This window comes from Panulirus ornatus, chromosome 10 (genome assembly GCF_036320965.1).
Source record: "Panulirus ornatus isolate Po-2019 chromosome 10, ASM3632096v1, whole genome shotgun sequence".
In the NCBI taxonomy this organism is placed as follows: Eukaryota; Metazoa; Arthropoda; class Malacostraca; order Decapoda; family Palinuridae; genus Panulirus; species Panulirus ornatus.
In genome coordinates, this window is record NC_092233.1 from 30,292,302 (window position 1) to 30,308,019 (window position 15,718).

A 15,718-nucleotide genomic window follows, 5' to 3' on the forward strand; every position below is an offset into this window, starting at 1 on the left:
ACGGAGTGGGATGTGATGTGTGTCACAGAGTGGGATGCGGTGTGGGTCACAGGGCGGGGTGTGGTGTGATATTGGTCAAAGGATGAGGGTATAGTGTGGTGTAGGTCACAGGGTGGGGTGTGGTGTAATGTTCGTCACAGGATGAGGGTGTAGTGTGGTGTGGGTCAAAGAGTAGGGTGTGGTGGGATGTTGGTCACACGGTGGGGTATAGTGTGGTGTGATGTTGGTCACACGTTGGGGGTATAGTATGGTGTGGGCCACAGAGTGGGGTTTAGTGTGATATTGGTCACAGGATAAGGGAGTAGTGTGGTGTGGTCACAGAGTGGGGTGTGGTGTGATGTTGGTCACAGGATGAGGGTGTAGTGTGGTGTGGGTCACAAGTCCGGGTGTGGCGTGATGCTAGTTACAAGGTGAGGGCGTAGTGTGGTGTGGGTCACATGGTGAGGTTTGGTGTGTGTAGGTCACAGGGTGGGGTTTGGTGTGATGTAGGTCACAGGGTGGGTGTATGGTGTAATGTGGTGCGGTGGGTCACAGGGTGGGGTTTGGTGTGGTGTAGGTCCACAGGGTGAGGTTTGATGTGGTGTAGGTCACATGGTGGGGTTTGGTGTGGTGTAGGTCACAGGGTGGGGTTTGGTGTGATGTAGGTCACAGGGTGGGTGTATGGTGTAATGTGGTGCGGTGGGTCACAGGGTGGGGTTTGGTGTGGTGTAGGTCACATGGTGGGGTTTGGTGTGGTGTAGGTCACATGGTGGGGTTTGGTGTGGTGTAGGTCCACAGGGTGAGGTTTGGTGTGGTGTAGGTCACAGGGTAGGGTTTGGTGTGGTGCAGGTCACAGGGTGGGATTCGGTGTGGTGTAGATCACACGGTGAGGTTTGGTGTGGTGTAGGGAACAGGGTGTGGTGTGGTGTGGTCACAGATTGGGAGTATGGTGTAATGTGGTGCGGTGGGTCACAGGGTGGGGTTTGGTGTGATGTAGGTCACAGGGTAGGGTATGTGGTTTGGGTCACAGAGTGGTATGTGGTGTGGGTCACTTTATGGAGTGTGGTGTGGTTCACAGGGTGGGGTTTGTGTGGTGTAGGTCACAGGTGGGGTTTGTGTGGTGTAGGTCACAGGGTGGGGTTTGGTGTGTGTAGGTCACAGGGTGAGGTTTGGTGTGGTGTAGGTCACAGGGTGGGTGTATGGTGTAATGTGGTGCGGTGGGTCACAGGGTGGGGTTTGGTGTGGTGTAGGTCACAGGGTGGGGTTTGGTGTGGTGTAGGTCACATGGTGGGGTTTGGTGTGGTGTAGGTCACAGGGTGGGGTTGGTGTGGTGTAGGTCCACAGGGTGAGGTTTGGTGTGGTGTAGGTCACAGGGTGAGGTTTGGTGTGGTGCAGGTCACAGGGTGGGGTTGGTGTGGTGTAGGTCACAGGGAGGGGTTTGGTGTGGTGTAGGTCACAGGGTGGGGTTTGTGTGGTGTAGGTCACAGGGTGGGGTTTGGTGTTATGTAGGTCGAAGGGTGAGGTTTGGTGTGGTGTACGTCACAGGGTGATGTCTGTTGTGGTGTAGGCCGCAGGGTGAGGTTTGGTGTGGACTAGGTCACAGGGTGAGATTTGCTGTGATGTAGGTCACAGGTGGGGTTTGGTGTGGTGTAGGTCACAGGTGGGGTTTGGTGTGGTGTAGGTCACAGGGTGGGGTTTGGTGTGGTGTAGGTCACAGGGTGAGATTTGGTGTGATGTAGGTTACAGGGTGGGGTCTGGTGTGGTGTAAGTCACAGGGTCCCGGGGTTTGGTATGGCTTAGGTAACAGGGAAGGGTTTGGTGTGGTGCAGGTCACAGGGTGGGATTCGGTGTGGTGTAGATCACACGGTGAGGTTGGTGTGATGTAGATAACATGGTGGGGTTTGGTGTGGTGTAGGTAACAGGGTGGGGTTTGGTGTGGTGTAGGTCACAGGGTAGGTTTGGTGTGGTGTAGGTCACAGGGTGGTGTTTGGTGTGGTGTAGGTCACAGGGTAGGGTTTGGTGTGTAGGTAACAGGGTGGGGTTTGGTGTGGTGTAGGTCACAGGGTGAGGTTTGGTGTGGGCTAGGTCACAGGGTGAGGTTTGGTGTGGTGTAGGTCACAGGGAGGGGTTTGGTGTGGTGTAGGTCACAGCGTGGAGTTTGGTATAGTGTAGGTCACAGGGTAAGGTTTGGTGTGGGTCACAATGTGGGGTTTGGTGTGTAGGTCACAGGGTGGGGTTTGGTGTGGTGTAGGTCACAGGGTAGGGTTTGGTGTGGTGTAGGTCACATGGTGGGGTTTGGTGTGTAGGTCACAGGTGGGGTTTGGTGTGGTGTAGTCACAGGGTGGGGTTGGTGTGGTGTAGGTCACAGGTGGGGTTTGTGTGGTGTAGGTCACAGGGTAGGGTTTGGTGTGTAGGTCACAGGGTGAGGTTTGGTGTGGTGTAGGTCACAGGGTCAGGTTTGGTGTGGTCTAGGTCACAGGGTGAGGTTTGGTGTGATGTAGGTCACAGGGTGGGGTTTGGTGTGGTGTAGGTCACAGGGTGGGGTTTGGTGTGGTGTAGGTCACAGGGTAAGGTTTGGTGTGGTGTAGGTCACAAGGTGGGGTTTGGTGTGTAGGTCACAGGGTAGGGTTTGGTGTGGAGTAGGTCTCAGGGTGAGAATTGGTGGTGTAGGTCAGGGTGGGGTTTGATGTGGTGTAGGTCATATGGTGAGGTTTGGTGTGGTGTGATGTAGGTCACAGGGTGGGGTTTGGTGTGGTGTAGGTCACAGGGTGAGGTTTGATGTGGTGTAGGTTATAGGGTGAGGTTTGTTATGGTGTAGGTCGCAGGGTGGGGTTTGGTGTGTGGGTCACAGGGTGGGGTTTGGTGTGTAGGTCACAGGGTGGAGTTTGGTATAGCGCAGGTCACAAGGTGAGATTTAATGTTGTGTAGGTCACAAGGTGGAATTTGGTGGTGTAGGCCACAGGGTGAGGTTTGGTGTGACGTAGGTCACAGGGTGGGGTTTGGTCTAGTGCAGGTCACAGGATGGGGTTTAGTGTGGTGTAGGTCACAGGGTGGGGTACGGTCTAGTGCAGGTAACAGGGTGGGGTTTGGTGTGCTGCAGGTCACAGGGTGAAGTTTGGTGTGGTGCAGGTCACATGGTGGGGTTTGGTGTGGTGTGGGTCACAGGGTGAGGTTTGGTGTGGTGTAGGTCACAGGGTGGGGTTTGGTGTGGTGTAGGTCACATGGGGTTTGGTGTGGTGCAGGTCACAGGGTGGGGTTTGGTGTGGTGTAGGTCACAGGGTGGGGTTTGGTGTGGTGTAGGTCACATGGTGGGGTTTGGTGTGGTGTAGGTCACATGGTAGGGTTTGGTGTGGTGTAGGTCACAGGGTGAGGTTTGGTGTGGTGTAGGTCACAGGGTGGGGTTTGGTATGGTGTACGTCAGAGAGTGTGGTGAGGTGTAAGTCAGAGAGTGAGGTTTGTTGTGGTGATGGTTACACGGTGGGATGCTGTGTGGTGTAACTGAGTGGGATTTGGTGTGGTATGGTAGAGGTCACAGAGCGAGGCTTGGTGTAGTGTAGGTCATAGGTAAGGGTTTGGTTTGGTGTGTCACAGGATGAGGTGTGGAGTAGTGTGGGCCACCGGGTGGGGTTTGGTTTGGTGTAGGTCACAGGATAGGATTTAGTGTTGTGTGGTGTAGGTCACACAGTGAGGTTTGGTATGGTGTAAGTCCAAGGCTGGAGTTTGGTGTGGGTCACAGATTCGGGGTATATTGTGGTGTGGTGTGGGTTACACAGTTAGGTTTGGTGTGGTGCAGTTCACACGATGTGGTGATCTGTGGGACACAGGGTGGAATCCAGTGTGGCGCAGGTTACAGGGTGTGGTGTGGGTCACTAGATGGCGTCTGCTTTAGTGAGGTCACAGGGATTGGGGTAGGTCACGAGACAGGTGGTAGTGCGATCTGGGTCACAGGGTGGGGTTTGGTGTGGTGTGGGTCATAGAGTGGGATGTGGTGTGGGTCACAGGGTGGGGTTTGGTGTGGTGTAGTCACAGGGTGGGGTTTGGTGTGGTGTGGGTCACTAGATGGCGTCTGCTTAGTGAGGTCACAGGGTGGGGTTTGGTGTGGTGTAGGTCCACAGGGTGGGTGTATGGTGTAATGTGGTGCGGTGGGTCACAGGGTGGGGTTTGGTGTGATGTAGGTCACAGGGTGGGGTTTGGTGTGGTGCAGGTCACAGGGTGGGGTTTGGTGTGATGTAGGTCACAGGGTGTGGTGTGGTGTGGGTCACTTTATGGAGTGTGGTGTGGGTCATTTGGTGGAGCGTGCTGTAGGTCACAACATGGGTTGTGGTATGGTCACAGAGTGGGAGTATGCTATGCGGTTATGGGATGGGAAAGTGGTGTGGTTTGGTTTAGTTCTCAGGAAGTGGTGTGGTGTAACAGGGTGTGGTGTGGTATGGTGTAGGTCACAGGGTGTGGTATGGTGTAGGTCACAGGGTGGGGTGTGGTGCGGTGTGGGTCACAGGGTGGGGTGTGGTGTGGTGTAGGTCACAGGGTTGGGTGTGGTGTGCTATGGTGTTGGTCACAGGGTGGAGCGTGGCGTGCTGTGGTGTTGGTCATAGGGTGGAGCGTGGCGTGCTGTGGTGTTGGTCACAAGGTTGGGTGTTTTGTGGATCACAAGGTGGGGTTTGGTGTGGTGTAGGTCACAGGGTGAGGTTTGGTGTGATGTAGGTCACAGGGTGGGGTTTGGTGTGGTGTAGGTCACAGGGTGGGGTTTGGTGTGATGTAGGTCACAGGGTGGGGTTTGGTGTGATGTAGGTCACAGGGTAGGGTTTGGTGTGGTGTAGGTCACAGGGTGAGGTTTGGTGTGGTGTGGGTCACAAGGTGAGTGTGATATGGGTCACATTGTGTGGTGTGGGTCACAGGGTGGGGTTTGGTGTGGTGTAGGTCACAGGGTGAGGTTTGATGTGGTGTAGGTCACATGGTGGGGTTTGTGTGGTGTAGGTCACAGGGTGAGGTTTGATGTGGTGTAGGTCACAGGGTAGGGTTTGGTGTGGTGTAGGTCACAGGGTGGGGTCTGGTGTGGTGTAGGTCACAGGGTGGGGTTTGGTGTGGTGTAGGTCACAGGGTGGAGCGTTGTGTCGTGTTATAAGTTGAGGAGTGGTTCAGTGGGGTCACAGGGTGTGGCGTGGTGTGGTCACAGAGTGAGGTTTGGTGACATGTGGAGCGTAAAGCGGGACATGGTGCAGTGTCACAGGTTGGAGTGCGGTGTGGTGGGGGTCACACGGTGTGGTGAGGTGGGGGTCACAGAGTGGGATGTGGTGTGGGTCATAGAGTGGGATGTGGTGTGGGTCACAGGGTGGGGTTTGGTGTGTGTAGGTCACAGGGTGGGGTTTGGTGTGGTGTAGGTCACAGGGTGTGGTGTGGTGTGGTCACAGATGTTGGTAAAGTGTGGGTCCTAGAATGTGGTGTGGGTCACAGGGTGGGGTTTGTGTGGTGTAGGTCACATGGTGGGGTTTGGTGTGTAGGTCACAGGGTGAGGTTTGATGTGGTGTAGGTCACAGAGTTGGCGTGTGGTGTTGTGTGGGTCATAGGGCGATTGTATGGTGTATTTCACTGGGTGAGGTTTGGTGTGGTGTAGGTCACATGGTGGGGTTTGGTGTGGTGTGGGTCATAGAGTGGGATGTGGTGTGGTCACAGATTGGGAGTATGGTGTAATGTGGTGCGGTGGGTCACAGGGTGTGGTGTGGTGTGGTGTAGGTCACATGGTGGGGTTTGTGTGGTGTAGGTCACAGGGTGAGGTTTGGTGTGGTGTAGGTCACAGGGTGGGGTGTGGTGTAGGTCACAGGGTGTGGTGTGGTGTGGGTCACAGGGTGTGGTGTGGTGTGGTCACAGATTGGGAGTATGGTGTAATGTGGTGCGGTGGGTCACAGGGTGAGGTTTGGTGTGGTGCAGGTCACAGGGTGGGTGTATGGTGTAATGTGGTGCGGTGGGTCACAGGGTGGGGTTTGTGTGGTGTAGGTCCACAGGGTGAGGTTTGGTGTGGTGTAGGTCCACAGGGTGGGTGTATGGTGTAATGTGGTGCGGTGGGTCACAGGGTGAGGTTTGATGTGGTGTAGGTCACAGGGAGGGGTTTGGTGTGGTGTAGGTCACAGGGTGGGGTTGGTGTGGTGTGCTTTACAGAGTGGGTGTATGGTGTAGTATGGTGCAGTGGGTCACAGGGTGGGTGTATGGTGTAATGTGGTGCGGTGGGTCACAGGGTGGGTGTATGGTGTAATGTGGTGCGGTGGGTCACAGGGTGGGTGTATGGTGTAATGTGGTGCGGTGGGTCACAGGGTGGGTGTATGGTGTAATGTGGGTCACAGGGTGGGTGTATGGTGTAATGTGGTGCGGTGGGTCACAGGGTGGGTGTATGGTGTAATGTGGTGCGGTGGGTCACAGGGTGGGTGTATGGTGTAATGTGGTGCGGTGGGTCACAGGGTGGGTGTATGGTGTAATGTGGTGCGGTGGGTCACAGGGTGGGTGTATGGTGTAATGTGGTGCGGTGGGTCACAGGGTGGGTGTATGGTGTAATGTGGTGCGGTGGGTCACAGGGTGGGTGTATGGTGTAATGTGGGTCACAGGGTGGGTGTATGGTGTAATGTGGTGCGGTGGGTCACAGGGTGGGTGTATGGTGTAATGTGGTGCGGTGGGTCACAGGGTGGGTGTATGGTGTAATGTGGTGCGGTGGGTCACAGGGTGGGTGTATGGTGTAATGTGGGTCACAGAGTGGGAGTATGGTGTAATGTGGTGCGGTGGGTCACAGGGTGGGTGTATGGTGTAATGTGGTGCGGTGGGTCACAGGGTGGGTGTATGGTGTAATGTGGTGCGGTGGGTCACAGGGTGGGTGTATGGTGTAATGTGGTGCGGTGGGTCACAGGGTGGGTGTATGGTGTAATGTGGTGCGGTGGGTCACAGGGTGGGTGTATGGTGTAATGTGGTGCGGTGGGTCACAGGGTGGGTGTATGGTGTAATGTGGTGCGGTGGGTCACAGGGTGGGTGTATGGTGTAATGTGGTGCGGTGGGTCACAGGGTGGGTGTATGGTGTAATGTGGTGCGGTGGGTCACAGGGTGGGTGTATGGTGTAATGTGGTGCGGTGGGTCACAGGGTGGGTGTATGGTGTAATGTGGTGCGGTGGGTCACAGGGTGGGTGTATGGTGTAATGTGGTGCGGTGGGTCACAGGGTGGGTGTATGGTGTAATGTGGTGCGGTGGGTCACAGGGTGGGTGTATGGTGTAATGTGGTGCGGTGGGTCACAGGGTGGGTGTATGGTGTAATGTGGTGCGGTGGGTCACAGGGTGGGTGTATGGTGTAATGTGGTGCGGTGGGTCACAGGGTGGGTGTATGGTGTAATGTGGTGCGGTGGGTCACAGGGTGGGTGTATGGTGTAATGTGGTGCGGTGGGTCACAGGGTGGGTGTATGGTGTAATGTGGTGCGGTGGGTCACAGGGTGGGTGTATGGTGTAATGTGGTGCGGTGGGTCACAGGGTGGGTGTATGGTGTAATGTGGTGCGGTGGGTCACAGGGTGGGTGTATGGTGTAATGTGGTGCGGTGGGTCACAGGGTGGGTGTATGGTGTAATGTGGTGCGGTGGGTCACAGGGTGGGTGTATGGTGTAATGTGGTGCGGTGGGTCACAGGGTGGGTGTATGGTGTAATGTGGTGCGGTGGGTCACAGGGTGGGTGTATGGTGTAATGTGGTGCGGTGGGTCACAGGGTGGGTGTATGGTGTAATGTGGTGCGGTGGGTCACAGGGTGGGTGTATGGTGTAATGTGGTGCGGTGGGTCACAGGGTGGGTGTATGGTGTAATGTGGTGCGGTGGGTCACAGGGTGGGTGTATGGTGTAATGTGGTGCGGTGGGTCACAGGGTGGGTGTATGGTGTAATGTGGTGCGGTGGGTCACAGGGTGGGTGTATGGTGTAATGTGGTGCGGTGGGTCACAGGGTGGGTGTATGGTGTAATGTGGTGCGGTGGGTCACAGGGTGGGTGTATGGTGTAATGTGGTGCGGTGGGTCACAGGGTGGGTGTATGGTGTAATGTGGTGCGGTGGGTCACAGGGTGGGTGTATGGTGTAATGTGGTGCGGTGGGTCACAGGGTGGGTGTATGGTGTAATGTGGTGCGGTGGGTCACAGGGTGGGTGTATGGTGTAATGTGGTGCGGTGGGTCACAGGGTGGGTGTATGGTGTAATGTGGTGCGGTGGGTCACAGGGTGGGTGTATGGTGTAATGTGGTGCGGTGGGTCACAGGGTGGGTGTATGGTGTAATGTGGTGCGGTGGGTCACAGGGTGGGTGTATGGTGTAATGTGGTGCGGTGGGTCACAGGGTGGGTGTATGGTGTAATGTGGTGCGGTGGGTCACAGGGTGGGTGTATGGTGTAATGTGGTGCGGTGGGTCACAGGGTGGGTGTATGGTGTAATGTGGTGCGGTGGGTCACAGGGTGGGTGTATGGTGTAATGTGGTGCGGTGGGTCACAGGGTGGGTGTATGGTGTAATGTGGTGCGGTGGGTCACAGGGTGGGTGTATGGTGTAATGTGGTGCGGTGGGTCACAGGGTGGGTGTATGGTGTAATGTGGTGCGGTGGGTCACAGGGTGGGTGTATGGTGTAATGTGGTGCGGTGGGTCACAGGGTGGGTGTATGGTGTAATGTGGTGCGGTGGGTCACAGGGTGGGTGTATGGTGTAATGTGGTGCGGTGGGTCACAGGGTGGGTGTATGGTGTAATGTGGTGCGGTGGGTCACAGGGTGGGTGTATGGTGTAATGTGGTGCGGTGGGTCACAGGGTGGGTGTATGGTGTAATGTGGTGCGGTGGGTCACAGGGTGGGTGTATGGTGTAATGTGGTGCGGTGGGTCACAGGGTGGGTGTATGGTGTAATGTGGTGCGGTGGGTCACAGGGTGGGTGTATGGTGTAATGGGGTAACATGGGGTGATCTGGGGCATCTCATGATGGGAGTGACCAAATGGGGAAGGGGGTGCCAAGTGAGAGGACTGAGGGATGACCCAAGAGTTGCATCCCATGGCAGTGAGACACGGGTGCCCACTATGTAGACGAGCAAGAGAAGGTGAGGCAGGACTACCAACCCATGGAGATGGGGGGGGGGTGAGACAGTGTTACCAACTTGTTGAGGTCAGACAGACAGAAGTACCCAGTCAATGAGATGAAAAATGAGTACCAACGTAAGGAGAAGTGGAGAACTACCGATCTCTGCAGGTGACACAGAGGTTGTAAGTTATATGGGTGACGAAGAGGTTGTAATTTCTGAAGGTGAGACAGTGGTAGCACATTATGAGGAGAGACAGAGGTCACAACTTATGAGGGTGAGACAGAGGGAGCTATTTATGAGGGTGAGACAGAGGTCACAACTTATGAGGGTGAGACAGAGGGAGCTACTTATGAGGGTGAGACAGAGGTCACAACTTATGAGGGTGATACAGAGGTCACAACTTATGAGGGTGATACAGAGGGAGCTATTTATGAGGGTGAGACAGAGGTCACAACTTATGAGGGTGAGACAGAGGGAGCTACTTATGAGGGTGATACAGAGGTCACAACTTATGAGGGTGATACAGAGGTAGTTATTTATGAGGGTGACACAGAGGTAGAAACTAATGAGGGTGAGACAGAGGTGGCAACTTATACAGGCAAGACAAAGATAGAAACTTATGAGGTGAGACAGATGTAGCAACTGGTGAGGGTGAGACAGAGGGAGCAACCTGTGAGGATGAGACAGAGGTAGCAATATATGAGGGTGAGACAGAGGTAGCAATATATGAGGGTGAGACAGAGGGAGCAACTTATGAGGATAGGACAGAGGTAGCAACTTACGAGGGTGAGAAAGAGGGAGCATCTTATGAGGGTGACAAAGAGTACAACTTTCAAGGTAAGACAAGAGGAGTATCTCATGAGAGTGAGACAAAGGGAGCATCTCATGAGGTTGAGACAGAGGTACCAAATTATGAAAGTGAGACAGAGTGAGCATTCTATGAGGGTGACAGAGGAAAGGGCTTACGAGGGTTACACAGAGGTAGACACATCTGAGAGCGAGACAGAGAGAACAAAGTATGAGGGTGACACAAAGCTAAGAACTTATGAGGGTGACACAAAGCTAAGAACTTATGAGGGTGATACAAAGCTAAGAACTTATGAGGGTGACACAAAGATAAGGACTTATGAGGGTGACACAAAGATAAGGACTTATGAGGGTGCTACAGTGGTAGCAACCTGTGAGGATGAGACAAAGGTAGCAACTTATGAGTGAGATAGAAGGGAACCTCATGCGTGTGAGACAAAATAGTGGCAACTTATATTATGAGTGAGGAAAGACAACTATGGAAGGGGGTGGGGGGGTGAGAGAGAGGAGTGACAGGTCATGGGGGTGATAAAGGTGCACCAACTGGGGTGGGAGAGGGGGGAGGGGTAGAGAAAAGACCAACTTCTGGTAATGAAACAGGAGTACCAACTTATGAGGGGGGAGGGGGATGAACATGAATACCAATTAATGAGGGCAAGGCAGGAGTACCAATTTATGGGAGTGAGACAAGGATAGCAACATATGAGAGGAGAGAGAGAGAGAGAGAGAGAGAGAGAGAGAGAGAGAGAGAGAGAGAGAGAGAGAGAGAGAGAGAGAGAGAGAGAGAGAGAGAGAGAGAAGCAACAAATGTAGTAACATATGACTCTCCATCTGTAAGCTGTGACACCAGTAACAGGGTAGCACAGAAGCAACAAATTACGGGACAGAGAAATATCTATGTCATGAGGTAATACAGGATTAACAAATTATGAAGGTAACAGAGACATACCAGGTAATGGGACAACACAGGAGTAGCAACTTATAGAAGAGTGACGGGGGAAGGTGTAATGTGACAAACACAAAAGAACCAAGTTATGGGGTAACACAGGAGTAACAAGCTATGAAGGTGACACAAGAACACTGGAGGGTAGTGGTAACACAGGAGTAACAACTTACTTGGGTACGACACTAGTGCCAACTTAACTGGGTAACAGAGAGAAATACCATCTTATGGGAGTGGGGCAATAGAGGCTACTAAGTTATGGGGGTGAGGTGGCAGTACCATTTCATGTGGATGACAGAGGAATATCAACTTAATGGAGTAAGACAGAAGAATACAAACATATGGGGTGAGACAGAGCACCAACCTATGAGGATAACACACAGGAAATACGCAAATATTGTGATGAGATGATGGTCACAACTCGTGGGGGTGGCACACGAATACCAACATAATGGGGGTAAGGCAAGGGTATCAGATGATGGGGGGTTACACACGAGTACCAATCTATGGGGATGACAGGGAGGTATCAACTAGCAGGGGTAACAGAGAGCAGGGAATATACAACAGTCTTTACTACCATGGGGTGGTACACAGGGGTACCTACTAGCAAGGGGTAATACAGGAAGGGTACCTACTAGCATGAGGTGATACAGGGGTACCTACTGGTAAGGAGGGTGAGACATGGGGAGACACAGAGTGACTGCTTCACTACCAGGACATGATTGGTACTACTGCCAGGGTGGACATATGGGGAGCCATATAAAGCGACTATTGTTGGCTGTTGCTGCTGCTGCTGCTGCTGTTGCTGCTGCTGCTGCTGTTGCAGATGCTTCACTAGGGGGTGACACAGAGTGGGTCTGTCTTATGAAAGGGGGTTTGCACTCACTATCTATTGTAGGGCGAGAAGAGTGGAGTAGAGCTAGGCTGAGCAAAGTGGTGGGACGGGGCCGAGCCAAGATAGCAGGCGCCATAAGTTTGAGTCTGAGGCGGGCCGTGAGCCAAGCCGTGAGCCTGCCCCGCGTGAACCTGAGCCTGAGCCTGGTAATGGGCGTGGGCGTGGGCGTGGGGCGGGTAGGTGGGCGGGTAGCTGGGGCGGTGCTGGGGGGGACACGACCGGGGAGGGGCGGGGGGCAGTTTACTGCTGCTCAGGGAAGAAGACGAGGAAGACGAGGAGGACGAGGAAGATGAGTGAGAGGAGGAGGAAGAGGAGGAGGAAGAGGAGGAGGAGGAGGAGGAGGAGGTGCTGGAAGAGGAGACTCGTTTGCCCGGCTCGGCTCGCGAGTTTCGGCTCTGGCAGTCTGCAAGGAGAATAAAAGCCAGGGTTTATCCTCCGCCACAATGGGGACTAGTGTAGTGGCGAGGGTGTGTGGCAGCGAGGTGCGGCCACCCACCCCCGCCGCTCCCCAGCACCAACACTAACCATCACAAGTCAAGCCTCGTGTACAAGTTCAGTGTCCGGCCCGGGGCTGAAGCAACAACAATCAACTGGGATATAAATCTTCTAGAATGAGACAACTGTAGAGAACACAAAGTTTAGCTCAAAAATATAATTCGTATCAAACATCAATGGCATGACAATAAGCATTTTCATAATAACTCTGCATTCTAATAGCGTCACAAAGGCTCTCATTAGCACAACTAAACGAATATGCAGTAAAAGAGAAACAGTGACATTACAGTTAACTTGAGGACCCCAGATGAGACCCGTGGGAGCGCCCCGTCCCGGGCTCCACCACCTTAACCCCTGACCTAACATGGTGGCATAGGATCCCCGTTGTGGCTCTCAGCCTGACCTAGCCCCGTGCTGCCCTCCTGTCTCACCCCTGACACTCTTATCACCTCACCCGCTGCCTTCATCCTTGAAAATCCTGTGGCCTCACACATGGATCTGTCCTTGATCACTGGCACTCTTGTGGCATCCTAGGACCTGTGGCCATAGTTGTGTCAACACCTGTGGCCCCGGTGTCTGACTCTAACAATGTTGTGGCCTCACCTGTGGCTCTAGCGTCTCCCCTCCCCCCGTCGCTCCTGGTGTGGCCTCCCCGGTACTTAACCCTGTCACCCTGGGACTGGAGTCTCCTGGCACTCCGCCCACTGCCATTCCACATTCCTTGCCCCTGCCTGTGTGTCGTGGTGTGTTACCCTGAGCCCCACAGATGGTGTTACCCGGGGTGTTCTAGTGTGAATCACGGTGTATGGTCGGGGAGATGAAGCAGGGGCGGCAACCACCGGCTTCAGTCTTACTGCTGACGGGAGGGACGTGCCCAACTCGACACCCGCTCCGCTGCTGACGGCGAGGACGTGCCCCACGCAACAAGGTGGTGGCAGCAGTGGGGACGCTGAAGCTGCCACTGTGTGTACCATTTGTGGGAAATAAAACGAGCCACTTGCAGCCAAATCGGTACTGAGTCACGAAATCCGATACGTCGATACAGCGAAAAGGTTGCTGCAGCTTACAGGTTACCAGTCAAGGGGCTCCATCTCCTCCACACTTTTTATACAATCGTCATTCTGCGTGGCGGCTCCGGTGGCACACGTTATGCTGCCGGGAATCAATCATGGCAACATGTAACCGCCGCCTTCTCGCTCCCACATTCCGCCTCCTCCACGTAAATCACATAAGTAATAATCCATTCTATTACACATGTGTAATTTTTACATATAACCGAGGCGCTATCGTGTGTAATGTAAATCCTAGCCTGCTCCAGCCAGCGAGGGTGGCCATCCAAACATCAATATATCAACATCGATTCATCCACCAATAGGAACGTGGCAGGAGAGTCACAAGCCACAACCCAATTATAGTCTCAGTCTGGGCAATACACTACTAACAAGCAATTAACCCTCCCCCGGCCTAGCCCTGCGCTAGCACCCTCACGTGCCACTCCTGAAGCTCACTCCACACACACACACATCGCCAATTAGTTCCCTCAAGAATATCATAAACATTTCAGGAGGTTTCCGAAGCCTCTGGCCCCACGCTCGATACATCTTGAGCACTTGGGAGGTCTGCCCCGCGGCTGTGAGCGCCTCCCTCCAGCGTGTCAGCGGCTGTCACTGCCTGCCTCCCGCACCGCGCGCTGGTCCGCCCATCCTCTCCCTCTCCCACTACATCACCGCTCCTACCCTACCCTCCCTCATCTGCTCTCACCCACTCCACCACCCTACACTCATGACCACCTCCAGATCCTCATGGCCGCATCCTTAACCTCATAACAACCTGTCCTCTTAAGGTTAAACCAAATTTGTGACTACGGGAATGTTTCGCCTCACCTGTGGCACTTCCCCGGTCTCCTGACCACGTCACTGCTCACCTGTGGCACCTCCCTACCTTCCTAACCATGCCAATGTTCACCTGTGGCACCCCCATCCTCCTGACCCTGTCAATGTTCACTTGCGGCAACCCCCCCCCCCCCCCACATCCTCCCGACCCTGTCATTGCTCACCTGCAGCGCACCAGTTCCTAACACACAACTCCCGTCAGCTCTGCACAAAATGTCTGAGTGGTATGGCATCCTCCTGTCCTTCCCCTCTCATGCTCCCAGGTTTCCTTATTGTACTGACCAAATATTCTGCTTCCGCTCGCAGCCGCCTCCGTCTTATTCGGCAACTCGTTCCCTGCTAGCAAAGATGGCGGCAACCACCTCCCCAGCTCTCATCTCACCAAGATGGAGGCCTTGAGGTACTCAAGCTGTTATCTCGCGTTAAAAACCTCCCCTCTACTCGGGTTCTTTAACACCCCTGGTCCGTCTGAACTCTCTCAGATCTCCACCAGCCGATAGTCTCCAGTGTACCTGATCTGCAACCACCCTGGTCTGTACAAGACTTTATGTCCACCACTTCTGGCCTACACCACCCTGGACGCTATCACCTATGGTCTCTGCTATCCTTGTTCTCTAATAACTATGGTGCCCAGTAAACACTACCCCTGGACTCTAGCACCCTGGTCACCACTATCCTGGTCTCTAGTACCTATGATGTCCTCTACTCTTGGTCTCTAGCGTCCATGTTTCTCACCACCCGTCGTCTGCAGCACCCATAATCCCCATCATCCCTGGTCTTCACCTTCCCTGATCCCCATCAACCCCTCTCTACCACCACTTGTCCTCACCAGCCCTGAACCCCATCACACCTGCCTCCACCTATCCCCCAGGACCTGTTCAGAGGGTCAGCCTCGACTGCGGCAGAGGAAGGGAAACGTTTGTTAATAGCTGGTCGAGGCTCACTCAACCTTTGATATTCCTTCGCCAATAACGGTGGGTGCTAACAATCATCTTGGCCTCACTCCCTCACTCTCCCTCTCTCCATTAACTTCCCTTAACACAGTGTAATTCTCGAGCCCTCCCCACACTCCCCCTTCCCCAGCGAGTGCGGCCCCAGGCAGCTCCGGGTGGGGGCCATAACCCCGGCTCCCGCCGTCACCAGCGCCGCCTCGGCCTCCGAGGGCAGAGCGCATCATCCAATACTTCGATTCGGAGGCGGACGGTGTTGTCTTCAGTCGTGACCCACTTGTTGACATTTAGGGAAAATTCGGGAATGGTAAGAGTGGCAGACATGTTGTTAATCCCCAGGTGGGTAGCTGGTGTGTTGTGGGCAGGCTGTGGCCGCGGCGGGGAGCGCCTCTCCCAACGTAAAATAACACTCAGTAAACAGCGGACCTCCAGACAAAAGAGGTATCTGAACGTTATGACGTCCACGATGAGAAAATATAGTTTACGCAAAAAGCTGGTCAGAAAATTCCACAAAATCTGTTTGGAGCATTTGTGGTCAGGATAATATTTCAGTCCTTCATCCTGAGGAACAAGAATCATTTATAATGCTATCAAATACTCTTAGCGGCCCCTCGACCACCATCTCTGGCCGCTGATGAACCTCCTGTTTCACCCTGTAGTCTGGGTCCTCGCTCAAGCGGGTGAGTGGAATTTGGATGATA

The 15,718-nt window shown here is 54.2% G+C and overlaps 1 protein-coding gene across 27 annotated transcripts in view; it reads right to left on the reverse strand.

The window, feature by feature from the left end:
- LOC139750871 (one cut domain family member 2-like) overlaps nt 1-15,718 on the reverse strand; it is a 636,939-nt gene that overhangs the window by 127,925 nt on the left and 493,296 nt on the right. For 14 of the 27 annotated variants that reach the window (XM_071665700.1, XM_071665699.1, XM_071665698.1 and 11 more), the window contains one exon: nt 11,672-12,083. The exons of the other annotated variants lie outside the window; for them this stretch is intronic. In XM_071665700.1, the coding sequence (XP_071521801.1) occupies nt 11,672-12,083 (412 nt within the window). The remainder of the gene's footprint in view (nt 1-11,671; nt 12,084-15,718) is intronic. 27 annotated transcript variants of the gene reach the window in all.